This window comes from Theropithecus gelada, chromosome 3 (genome assembly GCF_003255815.1).
Source record: "Theropithecus gelada isolate Dixy chromosome 3, Tgel_1.0, whole genome shotgun sequence".
NCBI classification, from domain to species: Eukaryota; Metazoa; Chordata; class Mammalia; order Primates; family Cercopithecidae; genus Theropithecus; species Theropithecus gelada.
Window position 1 is genome coordinate 111,913,577 of NC_037670.1, and position 20,077 is coordinate 111,933,653.

Consider the following 20,077-nt stretch of genomic DNA (forward strand, 5'->3'; position numbering starts at 1 on the left):
TATGTAAAAATTTTCTCAAAATTTCATAAACTAAATCCTGATTATCTAGTTTTTTTTTTTTTTTTTTTGAGAAGCAGCAATCCTGTTTCTCCAATTAGAAGTAGAAAGTGTACTTCTAATTAGCGAATAATTAAAAAGTTGGTCAGGCACAGTGGCTCAAGCCTGTAATCCTGGCACTTGGGAAGCTGAGGCAGGTGGATCACCTGAGGTTGGGAGTTTGAGGCCAGCCTGACCAAAATGGAGAAACCCCATCTCTACTAAAAATACAAAATCAGCTGGGTGTGGTGGCTCATGCCTGTAATCCCAGCAACTTGGGAGGCTGAGGCAGAACAATCGCTTGAACTGAGGAGGCGGAGGTAATGGTGAGCTGAGGTTGCACCATTGCACTCCACACTGGGCAACAAGAGCGAAACTAGGTCTCAAAAAAACAAAACAACAACAACAACAAAAAACTCTTCCCTTCTCAGGACTGACATGCAAGCAACATTTGGAAATAAGAACAAACAGAAATGGTTATGATGTCAACAGAGACATAAACATATTATGTAATAATACCTATAAGAAGTTGACAAATTAATTTAAGAGCATTCTTCATTAAAACACTTAATAAAGTTAGCCCAAATAAAATGCCACACCTTTTGAAAAGTATCTGCACTCACAAGTAGCGCCTGCTCCAGTTCTCTTACTCTGAACTCCAGTTTCTCTATTTCTTCATTCCTTTCCTGTATATCCCTTTGAAGCTGCTCTTTAGAGAGCAAAAGCTCACTGCATTTGTCTGTTTTTTCCTTCAGATGATTTGTTAACTGTTCAACCTGAAATATAAGAGGCAAAAAATTTAATTAAAAAAAATTTCAGCAAGCTAGTTAGTATACGTTGAGTTACCTCTCATTTTGGGTATCTACAATCCAAAATGCTACAAAATCTGAAACTTTTTTGTTTGTCTGTTTAACAAATGGAGTCTTATTATGTTGCCCAGGCTGGAATGCAGTGGCTATTTACAGGCACGATCATCATGCACTACAGCCTCAAACTCCTGGGCTCAAGCAATCTTGCATCAGCCTCCTGAGTAGCTGGGACTACAGATGCACACCAACAAGCCTAGGTCAAAATCTGAAACATTTTGAGCACTGATATCATGCTCAAAGGAAATGCTCATTGGAGCATTTCACATTTCAAATTAGGCTGCTGGATAGGTAAGAATAATGCAAACATTACAAAATTCAAAATATCTGAAATCTGAAACACTTCTCTCAAGCATTTTAAAGAATACTCAATGCATATAAAACATATCTTCATTTCAAAAATTTTTTTTCCAAAAAGCATTTTTAAATGTTATGCTAATTTCACTTTGTATAAAGATAGCAACTGTTGGCTTCAACAAAGGTGACATTTTACAGGTTGAAAAAATTAAGCAACGCTAGTAGATCACAAATAATATTGCTTTCAAGTAATCCTTTAAAAAAAGTTCTTTCTCTTACGACTAAGACTTTCTCCACCTAGGAAGAGGGGAAAAACGCATTTTTCATAAGGCTGAATTATCTAATGGCACAACCACACTAAATCCTAATAAAGATGACAAATTTGCAGAGTACTGATTTACTCTTGTATGAGATAAAATGACCTAAATAAATCTTTTATGGACTATATTTTGAAAACAGTCATTGGGAAAGCTTTTTCAATCTATACATTCCATCAGCCCAGGAAAGAGACAAGGATGAAGGGGAGTGAGAGGGATCTGCGCACCTTGAGGGTCTCCCTAAGTGTTTCTAGTCTTCGTTTCTCCTTTAACCAAAATAATGATGTGTGCCAAGACCTATTCCCTAAGAATAATATGGAGATCCCTTCAAGTGAATGGTTCTGTGACAGAAGAATACAGGAAGGATTAGTAGTACTGTAAGGAAAGTGAGGAAGGAAAGCATACTTTAAAAAAAGCAACATGTGATGGTAAGAAAGTAAAATTCTACCTTTTCTTTTCAGTGAAATATTCTGAGGAAATTATCTAAAAAACGACAGTTATTTCTCAGAACACTAAAAGAATGTAAGCTTAACTATAATTTCAGGTTCAAGGATGATAGCAATAAAGCCACTGATACGTGCAGTTGGTTTTAAAGAGAAAAAGAAAAAAAAGGAAAAAAAAAAGTTGCTGAGGAGAAACTTTAATAAGTTGATTAAGATTTGGAGTAAGGTAAAAAAAAAAAAAGGCAACAATGTAGGTACAATAAAATGGTGCAACAGTTAGAAAAAAAAAAATCAAACATGCACATCTTTGTTAGTTTCTTAAAAGTTTCATGAGTGAAGCAGGCCAACCTTTCAAGTAAAAGAAAACGACATAATAGGAAATGACAGGTTAAATATTCTTTGAACTACAATAAATGACTACTTTTTTTTTTTTTTGAGACGCAGTCTCACTCTGTTGCCCAGGCTGGAGTGCAGTGGCTCGATCTCGGCTCACTGCAAGCTCCGCCTCCCGGGTTCACGCCATTCTCCTGCCTCAGCCTCCCGAGTAGCTGGGACTACAGGCGCCTGCCACCACACTCGGCTAATTTTTTGTATTTTTTTATTAGAGACGGGGTTTCACCGTGTTAGCCAGGATGGTCTCGATTTCCTGACCTTGTGATCCGCCCGCCTCGTCCTTCCAAAGTGTTGGGATTACAGGCTTGAGCCACCGCGCCCGGTCTCTAAATGACTATTTTTTAAAAGCCGAAAATATGTTTGTCAGAAATGGGGCAATAACTAGAAACTGTGGAGACTGATAACTTTTGTACTACTCTAGTAGATAACATTTTATTACAAGGAGTTTATAGGCACTCTGTACTTCTTTGGTTTTCTTTTAAGAGAAATGAAATCCACTAAACTGTTCAGAAATTACATTCAAAATAAAAATTGTTTTCAGATATAATACTAAAGTGTTCACTATGTGCCAGCTCAACACTCCTATGATGTGGGTGCTATTATGATCTCTATTTTAGAAATGAATTAACAGAGATTTCAGAGGTTAACTGACGTAGTTATTGTCATTACCTAGTAAATGGCAGAGCCATGATACAAACTGGGATTGCCTTACGCTAAACACAATGTCTTTATCACCATGATAAGCCATCTTTAGGTATTCATACAATGAATCCTCTCTCATTTATGTAGCATTCATTTGGTAAATGTGGAGTTTTGACTATGTTTCTATGAGGAAAATAGGTAGTTGGGGTGAAAAAGGAGAAGCAGGAGACTGGTTAAGAGGCTACCACAGGGATCCAGGCAAACAAATGACAACTGGGATTTAGGAGGATGAACAAAAGTGCAAAGAACAGAAAGATGTAGTGCAATCTGACCCATCAATGTGTTGGAAGTAGGGGTTGAGAAAAAGAGGGGAATCAAGGCTGATTCTAGTTCTCAGCAATGGGGCAGGTTAGAAGGAACAGAATTTACTGAGATGAAGAAGGAAAATGTTTTATGCTTGTCTTTCTCTGGTTGTGGCTAATCAGGAATCAAGACTCTCTTTTGGACATGCTAATTTTGAGACATCTAAGCAGAGACAGAGTAGGCACTGGATATCCAATTCTGGAGCTTAACAGAGATGTCACAGATGAAAATACAGACGTGGAGTCATTTATATACGACTGCCTGGGAAGAGGCTACAAATAGGAAATAAGAAGAGGCCCAAGTGTAAGTTTTGGGGCACTCCATCATTTATGTTGGGTAGGAAAAGGAGAAACAAAGACTAGAGGAGAGAGACCAGCAGAGTAGGTGTGTCACAGAAACCAAGAGAAGGAAGTATTTATGGCAGAAGGCTGCAATAAATGCCTCCGAATGGTTGAGTAGGATGGAGACAGAGTTGGATATTAGCTATAGCCGTCAGGCTCTGGGTCACCTTCACAAGAACAATTTAAATGGAGTAGAAAGTATAACCCTACTGAGAAACAAGGGTTGGATACTTCACTGGAGTGGACTAATAACAGAATAGGAAATGGGAAAGTAAAGAGTGAACAGAGATAACTCTTTTGGTCACTTTTGTTAGGAATGGGAATAAAGAAATTGTAAAACAGAGTTTATTTAATTGGGAAAGACATAAGCAGATGGAAATTATTCCAAATTTCAACACCAACAATTTTTAGGGTTAATTACCTTCTCTTGCTTAAGTAATATTAAGTTTTCTGATTTTGAAGATTTACATACAACAGAAAGAATCCACTTTTAAGTTTTTAATGATATGCATCTTATTTTACACTTGATACAAATTACTATAAAGTGGGCAATGTCAGTAAAGTTCTTACCTCTCTAGTTTGATGTTCACTGATAGGCTGGAATCGAGGAACAACCTTAAGTTGCTGTTCTAGTTTCTGTATTTCCTGTTGGAATACGTCTCTCTCATGTTCTCTATCAATGGCTTGCTCCTAAAAGTTTAATAATAATAATAATGACAGTAGCTGAAGAAACAGTATTTAGTGAAGCTATTATTTCTTACTTCCCCTTTAGATACATGTTAGTTTTGTTTGAAGACAAAGGACTGATGACCATGGAATATCCCAAACCACAAAAATTTTAAAAGATAACATTTAATTTTAATTTTAATTAATTAATTTATTTTTTGAGATGGAGTCTCGCTCTGCCACCCAGGCTGGAGTGCAGTGGTGCAAACTTGGCTCACTGAAAGCTCCGCCTCCCGGGTTCACGCCATTCTCCTGCCTCAGCCTCCTGATGGCACCTGCCATCACGCCCGGCTAATTTTTTTTTGTATTTTTTAGTAGAGACGGGGTTTCACCGTGTTAGACAGGATGGTCTCAATCTCCTGACCTCATGATCCGCCTGCCTCGGCCTCCCAAAGTGCTGGGATTACAGATGTGAGCCACCGCACCCAGCCAACATTTTATTTTTTATATGCCATATAACCTATTTGGGCTCCTCAACAAAACTTCAAGTATTAGTATCTAAATATTATTTGAAGTACATTTCTTTTTTTATTCAAGTAATATTAAATACAGGATGAAAAAATATTCACCTTAAAATGAATTTCCTGTTTTGGAACAAAGGAGGAATTCCACTGTTAGTTTAGCCATTAAACAAAATAAATAAAACAAATTGTTTGGAAAATCAGTTTCTTGAATCCTAATCTAGGTTTTATGCCTAAAGTTATCAAATGAGTAAGAATCTCATTCTCTGATCTATGAAGAGAATATCAGGTTTAAGTGAAATCTCAAAGGAAAAAAAAATGTGAAATTAGAGATTTAACATCTTTTTGGAAGAGAGTAATGGCAGCATGACCACTGTTCCAGGCCCATTTCCAAGGCCACACTGTTACCTGTGTGTATCTTTTAGAGGTGAAACAGTGGTGGCCCATTATCTCTTTGCCTGTCTTACCCTGTGGTTAAATAAAAAACTAGAATAAGCTTCTGATCTGAATTTGGAAACGTAAACTAGTGGGGATTATTCATAATTTTTATTATGTATAATTCAATACATAATAAAATGTACTGATTTTAATTCTGAGTGCTGTATAATAAAAATTAATGATTGGAATAGTACTTTTTGATCAATTAGCAGAATCGACACCTAATAAAACATTGAAAAACTAATTCAACAGTCTTTTCATGATTTAAAATTCATAGCCTAGTATACTAGCAAAGAACATTCTACTGAGAAAAATCAATATTCAACTTGAGAATACTTACATCTAAAAATTTTCTCATTTTTTCTAACTGCTTTTCCAATGCTTGGTTTTGCTGTCTTAAATCCATTAGTTCAGCATTTTTTTCTTGTTCCAGCTCTATAAACCTACTGACTTGTTCTTCCACATCTATTTCTAGAGCTTTCACTTGTTTTTGAAGGTCATCACGTACTTTTTCAGCTTGACATTGTACTTCTAGTTTTTCCTTCATTAATTTTTCTGTCTCCTGTAGTAATTCTGTACATTAATACAAAGTATACTGAATTAAATCATAATTAATGATGTTATGATAATGAAATCCCTGATAACTATGTCCAAATTTTACCTTCATGAAATAAAAGGCTGAGAATAATTTTAAATACACATGAAAGTAAATATTCTCTTATGAAAATATCAAAATTATATTAAAATACTTCTATATAAACAAGCTATTAATAAAATTACGCAGAATTAACAAAAATATGTCCTGTCACTAAAAATAATATTTTTTGTGAAAACAACATAGCAAATGACCAAAAAAAATCTATTTTTACTATTGGGCAAAGAACAAAGTCCAATTAAATTCAAGCACAGAAAAAAACTCACCGCTTTCTTCACCTCAGGCAAAAAGCAATTCATTCCAAACCCATAAAGTCAATTTTATTTGCATACACAAAAAACATGAATATCAAACACTGTAAATCTTTAACCAAGGCAAGTCTAAGAGTTACAGAAATACAAATACAGCTATAATTGAAATTTCCTGTTAGTCTTACTCCTTATTAGATCCATATTCCTGAGTTGCTTTTGCATGGTCACATGTATGTGGGTCAAGGGAAAACTGACATTTATGAGAGGCAGTATGGTGTAGTGCTTAAGAACAGACTGTAGGCTCAACCTAGCTCAGCAACTTACCTCCCATGTGACAATTATGATGACGTCCTTTAGTTTCCTTACATGTAAACTGAGAATATTATTACTGATTTCTTAAGAGTTATTTTGGCATTAAATGAGTGAATATATGTAAAGAAGAGTGTCTGAGGTATGGTAAGCACTATGTGTTAGCTATTATTATTAATATAACAGTGTATATAGTAAAAATAAAACAATCTTCTAATGAAGAAAATGGAAAGAACATATCCCTAGGGTCTTTAAATTAACTGGTATGCCAACATTGTACTCAGGACTAGGAATCTCTAGAAAACAGCTTTCCTTTTAAAACAATACTAATATTAGATGTTAATACAAAAATAAATCAACCAAAAAGTCTCTTATTAAATTTTATTGATCTTTTGCTACCATCATCTTACATACTTCCTGATTTAGAAGGAACATTTTAAAAACTCATAGATTGAAAGAGTTTAATATATTTATTAAATGTTTTCTTAAAAAAATCAAACTGGCTGGGTACAGTGGCTCACGCCTGTAATCCCAGCACTTTGGGAGGCCGAGGTGGGTGGATCACCTGAGGCCAGGAGATCGAGACCAGCCTGGCCAACATGGTGAAACCCCATCTCTACTAAAAGTACAAAAAATTAGCCAGCTGTAGTGGCTCCCGCCTATAGTCTCAGTTACTCAGGAGGCTGAGGTGGAAGTGAGCTGAGATCACACCACTGCACTCTAGCCTGGGCGACTGAGCAAGACTCCATCTCAAAAACAAACAAACAAACAAAAAAAATCAAAATGGTTTTAAGCTCTATGCAAAAACAGACATCATAAGATGATGGTCAGTATGAATCTCAGATGTTAATTTCAATGAAAATTTGTACTTTTAGCATAAGAAAAGTTTTTTTGTTGTTGTTAAAAACTTTAAGTATGAAACAACAGCAACACTGCAAAACTAGAGATGTTAGTTGGTTGAAAATCCAGAGGTCACCCACATTTTGGAGTTTCAAGTCTACCACCCAAACACTGGCCATGCAATTGTATACACACACCTGCTCCCGCTGCTGCATCGACTGCAGCATCTACTAGTCCTAGGAGAATAGAGAAAAACAACAAAAAAAGACACAACAAAAGTATAATTTATATGTCTCCCACTTCCTAAAATGGGATAATGCACATGCACACACACGTATCAAAAGCAAGAGTTGAAGGCACTGATAATCACTGGTAATATTTTGAGAAGTTCCAGTATTTCTTGAATATTTTGCATGACATATACTTTCCACATTAAAAATTCCAAACTAAACCTGTTTAATTAATTTGAGCAGCCGGAAGAAACTTAACTATATTACAAAAATGTATGCTGTATTTCTAAACTGATAAAATGAAATAAGTGAAAAATTAAAACATTTAAAAATCCAACTGCATGTGTAACATAAAAGAGGACATGGTAAACAGGATTTAAAGTTCCATCGTTACAAAGACTGACATTTACTGCTAAACAAACTTTCACTTCAAGATATTACTTAATTTCTTATTTAATGAAAAATGAAAGGTTACTTATACATTTAAGTATTATTTGAATTCCTACTTAGATTAAACTAGATGTCAGCCTACCAGCCACTGACCTTTTTAAATCTACTCTGCTTGCAAGTCAAAAATCCCCTCCACCTGCTCATTACTAGTGCCAGATCAGTGCTTTTAGATATTTAATCCAAGTATACATTTTTGCTGCTTCTCTGCTATTAGAACTAAACCTTATACAATTTAAAAAATATCCTGCCTCATTATTTGCAGCTTTCTCTTGAAGCAGAAGTCTGAGGATAAATGAAGAACTATCTTTTCCTGTTAACATCTGCCTAAGGAAAAAGAAAAAGACAAAGAAAAAAAAAAAACAAACCTAATTCCACATGATTGGCTAATGAGACATTTATCTATAAGGTAGATTTCTTATAATTTCTCAAATCTCTATAAAATATATGAATAATGGCACTGAAAGAGGAAAAAAGCCACTTTAAGCCTTTGAAGAATATAAATAAAATCAGTGGAATGTTTCATACAAATTCAGAAAATACATACGTTGTTCAACTGGGCCTGCCTCTGCTTTCATAGCTTCCTTTTGTCTGGACAGTAATTCTCTTTCTTCTTGGATCTGCTGTTGCTCTGCCTCCAATTCTTGCAATCTGTTACTTGCACATAACAACTCCTGCTCAAGACGATCTATTATATCAGTTTTTTCCTGAATTTGCCTTTCAAAAAGAGTTTTTTCATCTGCATAGCCATCAATGACACCTATAAAATAAAATTAACAGAAAATAGAACTATTATTCATTTCAGATTCAACCACTAGGTTTTAATATAAACAACAAAAGGTGTACTGTTAGCAAAACTTTCCATCATTCCAACCTATTAAAAGTCTTGAATGAATTTGCTGCTCATCACAACAACTATCAACCTTTAATAGGGTATGGTCAATGCAGACATCTTGTTGTTTACCATTGTGCATAAACATGAAATTTCTCTGAATTTTCTAATACTTTGCTATACTAAAGTATCACATCACGTAGGTGTAACTCACTTTATTAAACAGATATAAACAATAAGTTTCTGAAAAGCTTAATACAAATTAGATGCTTGTGAAATGAATCACATTTTGAAAATTAGAAAGTTGGTATTTTAAGTAATTTTAGAAGGCCAACACCCGTAACAGCAGAGAAGAATTAAAAAGAGCATAGGGCTTTAGAGATTCAAAGCCTGGAATCACCATTTAATGGTAATGGTGCCCTTTAACAATTTAATAACATCTTTAAGCTTCAGTTTCCTCATCTTTAAATTACAAAGGTTGTCTTAAGATGGTGTGATTATGGTAACAAGTCACCACCATCCTTTTTGGTATTTTCTGAAATTATTAATATTTTCTGTAACTCTATAAATTCTTTTTATAATTAAATATATATATATATAGTTTTAAAAATTGCTTGGAGGAACTTTGAAGATAAACCACAAGTACTTTTTAATGGTCACTCTAAATTGGATTGACGGCTTCCAAACCTGGCTGTGCATCAAAAGTCTCTATTTTAAGACTGAAATTTCTGTACCCTTAGTTGTCAACGGCAAATTGCTCACCCTCAGCCTTACTGAGCTCCACAGCTAGCTGTTCTCTGGCCCTGGACTCCTCATGAAGGCGCTCTCGAAGGTCCTCTTGGCACTTAAGGGACTCTGTTGCTTCTTGTTTCTGTCTAAATGACTCACGCATCAACTCTGTCTGTGTAACTTTCGCATGTTCAAGCTAAACAAAGAGGGAAACAATACATAAAAGAAAATAAAGTGTGGAAATACTAGTTTCGTTCCCCATTAAAGCTGGAAAAAAGGGGGATTTTAAAATAAAGAGATACTACTGAATTGTAGTCATATAGATATTACCAGTGCATGCTAAGATTAGCAGGCAGGATAAATCAGAGGAGACATGTATATTGGCTGTGCACAACTTTCTGTAAAGTGACATATTCTAGCTTTACTGAACAAAAGAATATGCTTCTTTTGGATATAAGCCACTTTAAATCAATGGCTGTGTAGTTTATCATATAAAAGAAGATATAAAATTAACAAAGCACAGGCATTTACTGTATTTGCCAAAGAATTTTATGTAGCTATATGGTCTATGATAAACTTTTTTACATTTAGTATTTATGGATTGTGACTCCTACAGTATCTGTTGTATACTGTGGGGGACTAATAATACATGATTAATACAGTGGCATCAATTAACAAAACCATAGTGGCACAACAAAATGAAATTATATTTATAATCCATGTACTTAACTAAAAGCTTTGTATTTCTGTCCATTTGTGAAACATCTAAAGCTCCTATGAATATTCAGCTTATTTTCAAAACCTTACAATACACAGACATTAACCATAAACACAGATTCCTTAAAATACTACCAATAGCACATACTGACTATATTCTTAAACAATTTTTTAAGATGATAGGAGGCTTAAGGCCAAAGCTCTCTTGATCACTGCTACTAAATGAGCTCTGTGAAATTGCAGAAAACTACTGTCTCTGCCTTAGTTTTCTGAGCTTTTGAATATTAGTACCTGCTTATCTGTTATTACTGAAACAATTACATGGGAAAAAATTGAACTCAAATGTTTCTAGTATTTAGTCCAAAAATTTTAACAAAAAACCATCACATATATTAATAACAGGCTCACAGTAAAGTCATAAGAATTTGTAAATTTATATATAAAGTACTTTGTGCATTAAAAAGATATTACTACATTTTAAGCTTAAAATATGATCAAATGTAGTGGTTTCTAATTTATAGACACATATCGAAAATGTATTACAAAATCATGATAATATTAAATAATACTTTATTGTTAAAGACTTCTGCTTTTCACATCCGAGCAGCATTTGTCATAGCAAATGGATTTTAGAGTAACTATAGTTTTTGATGGCCACTCTAAATCAATTTCCAAAATATCCAGTATACGATTATTCTTGTTTTAATAGGATATTTCAAATATCACTTATAACGTGTTTAAAATTAATATGAATACACATTTAAGACTCATAATAGAAAATTAATCCTACATTCTAAATTATAAATTATTTCCTAAAATACCCATAATATGTTATCTCAAAAGGAGTATTTTTACTTTTAGTTGGCAAGAGTTTTTCCTTTAAGTGTGGATAACTAATATCATTAATTTTTATTATAAAGACACATAATAAAGTATGAACTAATTTATATACAACTACTTCCTGAATTTACAGTCACAATCCATATTTTAAAAACATATCAATTGCTTTTATATACATGTATGTCATTTTTTTCTGTTCATTACATAATGACTATCTAGTAAATACACATGACTAAAAAGGATATGCATTTTTTTTCCTTTTTCAAATTTACTATAGGGATACAACAAAGGATTTACAACAAAATAAATGCTTGCTTTAGGTAAGTAAATTAAATAAGTCTTTGTTTCCATGTTCTACTTCTTGACAAGATTTAACCAGGCTTATAATCCATTTAAATATTTATCATAAAACCACAAGAAAAAACTTCAGTTTTATAAAATAAAACAAAAAAGTTGGAACAATCAAATATAGTAAATCTAGCAAAAAAATTTCATTTATTACAGCAGATGAGATTGATACTTTATTGGGAGATAACAGACACCCTTCAAATGTTCATCCAAATACTTAATAAAGAATCTTCTTCCATTCAGAGTATGTTTATTTCTAATATCTATAACAATATGAAGTATATAAAATTTAATATTCAATATTTCCAAAATATTTAAGAAACTTTTAATTACATTAAAAGTACATGTAAAGTATCAGTTAATATTCTGTCACTTTAATATAAAAGTTGCAAAAGAGGTAACAAAACTATTCTGAAAACCATTTGGCTTGTTAAATATTAACTAGTACAGGATAAAGCTATGAAAGTCATAAAAAGTGCTGAATAACTTTTAGTTATACTGAATAACTTGTAGTGAACCTGAAATACTAAATATTCAAGCCTCTTTATGCTAAACACTTATCCTTAACAATGTTTATAAAATATATTTCATATAAAAAGCAGAAAGGGGTCTTGTTCCACAAGATTAGGAGGCATATTAAAAACAAAAAGTAAGTTCCTTAGGTTGTTAAGAATATTAAAATTAGAACCCAAGCTTCCTTATTTTCCTTGTCTGGAACATCCAATATATCATGACTGTAAATATTTCCTAATTGCTCAATGACAATTCACTTAGCTGTTTTATAAGTATCACAATACCCAGTCTCTCAAATATAATAATTATTCCATTCTTATTCAGGATGGGCATCACAAACATACAAAAGCAAGAATCTTAAGGAAAAGCAAGATCTTTTTAAACAACCTGCCTGGCATTGGAGAAATGTAATATTATCTCATTCTGCTTTCTGTAATTAAAAACATAGCCAAGTTGGAACTCAGACCAAATTTAGCCCTTAAATACATCTAGGATGAATGAATAGTAACACATCAAACAAGGTTCTATCCCATTTAGCATTAATATAGACACTGAAAATTTAATTTCTCATTATAGTGTTTAAATGAATATTTTTTATACTTACTGAATAAGGAGGGGTAGGCAGTGAAATTTTAGAAATAAGCTTTAATATATGTCCGTTTCTTTTATGAATAATATGGAAAATAGAAGTATTAACAATTACTGAGTTATTTTCATCCAAATGTTCACATAGAGGAAAAGGATGTGGTAAAGGCACGCGAGACTCAACCTCATAAATGTCTTCATCTTGCTCTTCTAACCATGAGCCACTGAGTTTGACAGTTGCCAAATAGGTGCTATAAGAATCCATCTCAGAAGATATAGCTGCCAAGCTTCCTAATTTGCTTTATCAGTTTTCTAGTACATTAAAAAGTTCTTTTTAGTTTATCAAGATCTATCATCGCAGTATAAAAATTTCCTTTTTTAGCACTACCAAATAAACATTATACAATTAATTCATACAACTGCACAATAAAAGGAAGGGAAAGTCCAGGAAAAAAACTAAAAATCTAAAAAAACTTAGGTCTCTTATCAATCTTCATCCCCCCTCAAAAAAACCCAAACTAAAACAAAAACCAAAAAAACCAAAAAACAAAAAGCAAGCAAACAAAAACACCTTTTCAACTAGCATAACTAAGTCCTTGAAGAGAAGAATAAAAATATAAACATCTAATTAGATGAGCAATAAAACTGCTTTTAGTATCAACGATGTCTGTAGTAATAAGTAAGCCTTCAAAGCAGAACCTGGCAGGGAAGGTCAAGTTTGAAATCTCCATAGTAGCAGTCTTGAGAAATCCAGTTGCAACATTATTTCCCTTGCTCTTGCTGCTTCATTCTATTCAAAAGGAAAAGCTCTTTTGAACTGAGCTATTCAAGTAGCCTCTCATGCTGAGCCAAAGGATTCTAGTCAGTGTCCCCTGAGGAAAAGGTCAGAACAGAGGGTGTGGTTTAATGTCTTTACCTATAGGTACACTGACAGGTGGAATGTGAATTAATACGCCCACAAAAAAGCCTGCCAGACAGGATCCAAGTTCCACGTCACGACTTTGAAAGGGCATTTAGACAAGTTTATCACGTCTGTAAGATAAGCTGGTGTTTTTCCATTCCATTAAAAAATTGCTTTAATTTAAAAATGTGAAATTAATTATGTTGGAGTCCACATTAGTAGTAATAAGTTATTCAAGTATATAAAATAACCATAATTATTTCTGGAAAATTAAAAACTTACTTTTGCTATTTTCTTAGAAATATTACTCATCTTTCAAGCAGCCACTAAAACTAAATATAGACATTTCAGTTATAACCTATTTTCATATTGTTTATGGAGTACATGTTAAGGAAAAAATTCTTTTTAAAGCTGCACTGTATATAATAGTTGAAAACTATACCACTTAAGGTATCCTATGAACCCTGACTAAACTTTAAAAGCCCAAGTTATATATAATAGCCTCTGGGTAGCTCCAGAAACCTGGGCAATGGTGAATAAGTAAGCCACTCAGAATTTTAGATCAACAACTTACTTTTTAATATTAAAAGATTTTCAATAATGAAAGTTGTTTTAAAGAAAGGAAAAAGCCCTCATTTTGGTGTTTTTCTATCCAGTAACTAAATATCCTAAATACACAAAGCCTTTATTTAAATGGAAAAATGCATGCTAAAGAAGGCAGGTAATACCAACACAAATCCATTCTACAGTGACTCACACTATAAAGTTGTGTAAGCCAGTACTCAAACCATTTCACGGTAGGTAGGCTAATAATTAGGGCAGAGAAAACTACATTTTCTACAGAAAGCCAGAATTTACAGGGAAATGGATTGTATTTCCTGTGGAGGGGCAGCTGCCTCTTACAAGTCTGGACTAGGCAATAAACTTTTTTTATTAGGCTTTCTTATGAGACCCTCCAGTTAGTCTGTGAAGGTGTTTTAACAAAGCACGTTCACAGGCTAACTGGAGGGTTGCATAAGAAACCCTAATAAACACCTATACAAGATAGAGGACTAATCTTATCACTGCTGCAGCTAAATGTGACTTTAGTGGGGCTTTGGCAGATAGAAGTTGTCAATATCCCAGCTGCTCAGCTTTATGAACTGTGGGGACCCACGCTTAGCCTATCAAATACCTCTTAAAATACTCTTTCCCTGCTCCCTCTGCAAACTACAGTTTGTTTTGATAATCTGATATCCAAATTCTCTTATTTGAAGCAAAAACAAAATCTGTAAGTAAGAAATAGCCCTTTATAAACAGTAACATTTAGGTCAGGATAAGAACTAACTACAAAGATACGAGAGAGAAATTACTGAGAAAAATGGACCAAAAAAAGTAACAGATTAAGATGATCACAGTATAGGGCAAAGAGTCCTCATAACAGTATATTAACTGATGGAATATTATATTAATTCATGTTCATAAAGATGACCTGGAACTAAAATAATTGAAATTATAGTCTATTGTTTCACCCATTTTTGGAAGCATGTAAAACTTGCTTCCATCCATGTAAAACAAAAACCTGTAAGTAAGTAGTTATATTAGGAACACAGGTCAAGGTAAGAAGCTTACACAAAGAAAATAGAGTAAAATTAGGGCAAAAAAGACTCAAAAAAGCAGTATTAAAGAAAGGTGATTCAGGATAGTGGCATACAGCCCTTGTAACAACAGTAATATTAACTGATGATATATTAATTGATATTCAGAAAGGTGACTGAATTAGAATAATTCAAATTATATTCTATCTTGCTTCCCCTCTGTTTTAGAAAGCATATAAAACTTCTTGCAATCAAAGATAGTTATAATATGACTTAGAAGAACACACTTTTAATTATCCAGACTAGCTTATTATCCCTGGGTTTCAGATAATTGAGATTTTAATGTATATTTGAAGGCTATTAATTTGCAGCATAGAGTTGTTTCCTAAACAAAATAGCTTTACTTAAATCAAATAATGTCAAACCATTTAACCACCTTTCTTCATAAATTATTTTCTTCAAACTGTAAAACACTTTTGTTGCTCTCTTTTGGACTTTGATTTGTTCCCTATTTTTCTAAGTTATTTCACAGAGGGCCTATAACCTGTAAACATTACCCTGACGGAGCCTGGACCAATGCTGAGCATACTGGGGACAATACTTGAAGGCAAAATGTGTTTCAGTATTTTGATTACAGTTATGTTTCAAACACAACAATGACAAAACAAAATCTTAAGTTATACTACTGTTTCATCCTCAGATTCCTTTTCTTGAGAAAATATAGAAGCATGTAGCTTTGATGTTGTAATTCTTAAAAACAAGTATTAGGAAGCCCATGAAAATTTCTTATAGTGAAAATCACACCATGGGAATAAATTACATATCCATTAATTTCTTCCAAGGCCTAGGGGAATCTCTTGGTAAATAACCTCCTATGGCTCTAAATAATACTTCTGGATTCTGGAAAACTTTAATTGCTGAAAAACTATTCCCAAAGAAGAGAATGGTTTTGATTTCTACCTGATCCAGGAGTCTAGAATCTGTGAAACCATACTCTCAAAGATAACATTTCTGCAGAACCACAAAGAGACTACTGAATAAGGATTGTGTTAAAGAGATTACCTCTCTAAGGGCCTTACAGCAGTCTCTTAAGCATTCTTTTTAATACTATCATGAAAGCTATCCCAACCAGTAGGAACCTAACAATAAAGTAAATATAAGCCTGATTGTATGGTAGCCTGTCCAAGCAAAAGAGAGGTAAAACCATTGCAATAAATGTATTATAATATGGACTTGGACATACCACTGGGCAAGTTACCCCTCAAATAAAATATCTAAAGTAAATAACTCCTATAATACACATTATGAAATCAGCCAATCAGCCTATAAGGCAGATTCTTGTCCAGTGCCCTAATATTCAAAAATTTTGCCACTGAATGACTCATCTTAAGCATCAAGTCCCACAGTAAACTTTACTTGGTCCCCAGTATACTCTAATATGTCAGATGCTGCTCTCTTCTCTGGTCTCAGAGTATTCTGTACAAAGCTATTTTCCTGAATTTCTCTTTCACTGAAAACACAAAGATACCACAGCATGCCTCCCAGCTGTTTTACATTTTGTTATAATAAGTGAAAAAAAAAAAAAGAAAGTTAAAGGGAAGTATACTATTATAAAGTAGAACCAAATAATGACATGTTGAAGAGGAAAGTGGAATATAAGTTATTTCACAAAGATATTACACATTATTCTGTGTCAATCCGTTAAAAATATTCATCAGGTTCAAGATAATTTTAGTTATTAATTAATGAGACTATTCTGAAGAAATCAATGGCTTTAAGCATCTATCCATGGAAGATTAAAAACCGAACTGAAATTAGTTTAAAAGAAAGTTTTTAAAACTCCTATTCGAAATGCTGAAAAATATTATTTACTTAAGAAATATCTGATTTTTATAACTTATTATACCTAATGTCAACAATTAGTTTAACATTTTATATAAAAGATGTTAGTACAGTACTTCAAAATTAAGCCAGAGAACAACGTGAACATTATACTAATAATCCACAGATTAGTGGTTCTCAAACTTTAGTGTGAATCAGAATCATATAAAGGACTTATTAAAAACACAGGTTGCTGGGCCCCCAATTTCAGTAGGTCTGGGGTGGGGCCTAAGAATTTATATATTGAACATATCACCAGGTGATGTTGATATTGCTGGTTAAGGGCTGCACTTTGAAAAGTCTCTGCTGTAGGGTTACTGCTCTACACAAAGCTTTTGTGATCCATTCAGTGATATTTAAATTACAACAATACAGTAGAAGCTAAATAACACAGTGTGGATTTAGTATTTAACAAATTGGGAAAAATCTGGAAAATGCCATGGTCAGACTCCTACTGTACTTCACTACCTGGTCACATAAGCAGACAGCTGCTATGAGCTGTGGTCTTGGCCTGGGGAAGTGAATGTTTCAGGCGGAGCCCACACGCTTGACTATTGGCAGCATTAACAAATTTTGGAGAAGTTTCTCTCTAATAGCCTGTTAAAAACAAGTAGCCTATTGGAACCACTGACCATTTTTGATTTATTTAACATTTTTCACGTTGCTCCTCAAAAGACAAATACTATGTTGCATTAACTAAACTGCTCATAATTTACAATGGTATCAAGTAGTAGCAACAGCATTAATACTGGCCAAGATCCAGGCCAAAAGTACTTAATAGTGGTTAAGAAACAAAAAGTATTAACAGTTGTTTTCATATATGAAAGTACAAATCACAAAAATTAAATACTAATATACCCGAAATAAGCAAAAACCAAAACAAAACAAAAGCAGGATCATGTAGGAATTCAGTGTAGAATCATTTCTACTATACAACTTGCATACAACCAAAGGGATAATTAAGATGCATACGCATTCAAGCTTTGAAAATGCCAAACAGCAACCCATGAAAATATCGAAATTAGCTCAGTCGAGAGAGTGGGATAGCACATTGTACTTCAAACTCAGTACATATTAGCAATATAAGGAGGTTACCTGACTGCTAGTTTCACTTATGGCTTCTAGGAGTTTTTCAACTGCTGCTTGTAGTCGAGAGCTAATGTTCAGCACAAGTTCTTCATTTTCAGGGTCTATTTCAGTTCCAGCAAAACCACTCCTCACGAGTCGTTGTGACAGCTCTGTTCCTTCCTCAGTTACTTTTGACCACATATTAATGTCATTTCTTGGCATATCACTTCCAGAATAAGAGGGAATGGATTCATCTGTAACTAGAATAACAGTATTTTAAAGGCATAAATTAATTATAATAATCATACTTTTTTAAAGTTATAAAACAAAATCAAAGTAACACTGGAAATCATGGAAATTGTAAGGTCTTTTAAAATAACACTGCAACCAAACAAATAAAATATGCAAATATAGGATATAATATTATTCAATAACCAAGCAAAAGAATGAGAAATGTTGTGCTAATAGGAATTTGCAGAAATTATCTGGGTAATTCAGTATTTTTTTCTTTGATAAAAATTTCTGAGATGCCTATCAACAGAAATTTACTACATGCCCACCGTGCAGAGTTTGCTAAGTAATAGGGACATATAGGTGACAAGATCTGGCTCCAACCCTTGACGACTTTACAATGTAATGAGGAAACACATAAACAATCACAAGAAAAGAGAAGCATTGTGCAGTAGGCCATTCCAAGTGTACAGAGGGATAGAAATAAGTGCTTGAATCTGTCGGGAGCAGACTGACTTTTGAGCCTACATTGGGATTACAGGATAGAAATAAGTGCTTGAATTTGTCTGGTGATGACTAACTTTTGAGCCGACACTGGGCAATATAATCTGCTCTGGCTACACAGTAAAAGGAACTAAGACCATTTTGTTGCTTGCTACTTTTTAAAGAGGAATACTGGGATAAGATTAGGCTGACAAGCAGTTCTAATTTAATTATGGACATTGTTATCTACATTACCCACACTATTCTTATTTCTTATGTAAAAAAAATGAGTTTGCATGGGTAGAAGATAAGCTTTCCAAGTGTTTTCTCTAAGCTATAATAAAAGCACAGGCTATTCACCACTGACATTAAATACTCATTTGTGGCAGATGTTACAACCCAACAGTGAAGTTTCCTGAAGAAGCATTACCTATTCTTTTATTGCATGTAGTACATATATGTTATCAGTAAGTGTACACAGTTAACAAATTAAAGCAGAGGAAATCTTCAGGTACCAAGTGCTTGGAATAAGCACTCAGTTTGACACATTAGCTCTCAACTACAAGCAGCAGTTGAAAAACTCCTAGAAGCCATAAGTGAAACTAGGAGTCAGGTAACCTCCTTATATTGCTAATATGTACTGAGTTTGAAGTACAATGTGCTATTCCACTCTCTCGACTGAGCTAATTTCGATATTTTCATGGGTTGCTGTTTGGCATTTTCAAAGCTTGAATGCGTATGCATCTTAATTATCCCTTTGGTTGTATGCAAGTTGTATAGTAGAAATGATTCTACGCTGAATTCCTACATGATCCTGCTTTTGTTTTGTTTTGTTTTTTGCTTATTTCAGGTATATTAGTATTTAATTTTTGTGATTTGTACTTTCATATATGAAAACAACTGTTAATATTTTTGTTTCTTAACCACTATTAAGTACTTTTGACCTGTTCTACTTACTAGAACTTGTCTTGCTAAAGTAGCTAGTGCCATATTGAGTTTTCTTAATCTATGTAGTAATGACATCAGATACAGCTTCAGATGCAAGATCTGAATTCAGCACGATTCAATATTCACTAAGCACGTCCTCTTTGTAAGTCACTGGCTGTAGAGCCCAAAATTGCATTTTAGGGCATGATTTTAAATCTCTGCCATTATATATAGGTTTATCTAATTTTTTAGGTAACAGTAAATACAACTTTCACTTTGTGTTTTTATTCCCCAAAGTAAAAAACACATCAGCTACACTGTTACTTATTTATAGTACTCCATGTGCTCAAAATTGAATGCCTTGAAAATATTTAGAAGTGCAAGATAATC

The 20,077-nt window shown here is 33.6% G+C and overlaps 1 protein-coding gene across 2 annotated transcripts in view; it reads right to left on the reverse strand.

Moving 5' to 3' along the window:
- The window catches only part of AKAP9 (A-kinase anchoring protein 9), a 170,994-nt gene that overhangs the window by 40,135 nt on the left and 110,782 nt on the right, over positions 1-20,077 (reverse strand). Inside the window, exons 22-27 of one of the 2 annotated variants that reach the window (XM_025378114.1) lie at positions 18,074-18,306; positions 9,650-9,812; positions 8,603-8,815; positions 5,664-5,896; positions 4,269-4,388; positions 660-812 (exon numbers count right to left, since the gene is read on the reverse strand). In XM_025378114.1, coding sequence (XP_025233899.1) covers positions 660-812; positions 4,269-4,388; positions 5,664-5,896; positions 8,603-8,815; positions 9,650-9,812; positions 18,074-18,306 — 1,115 coding nt within the window. Of the gene's footprint in view, positions 1-635; positions 813-4,268; positions 4,389-5,663; positions 5,897-8,602; positions 8,816-9,649; positions 9,813-18,073; positions 18,307-20,077 lie in introns of both variants that reach the window. The other variant, XM_025378113.1, reaches the window with a different exon arrangement.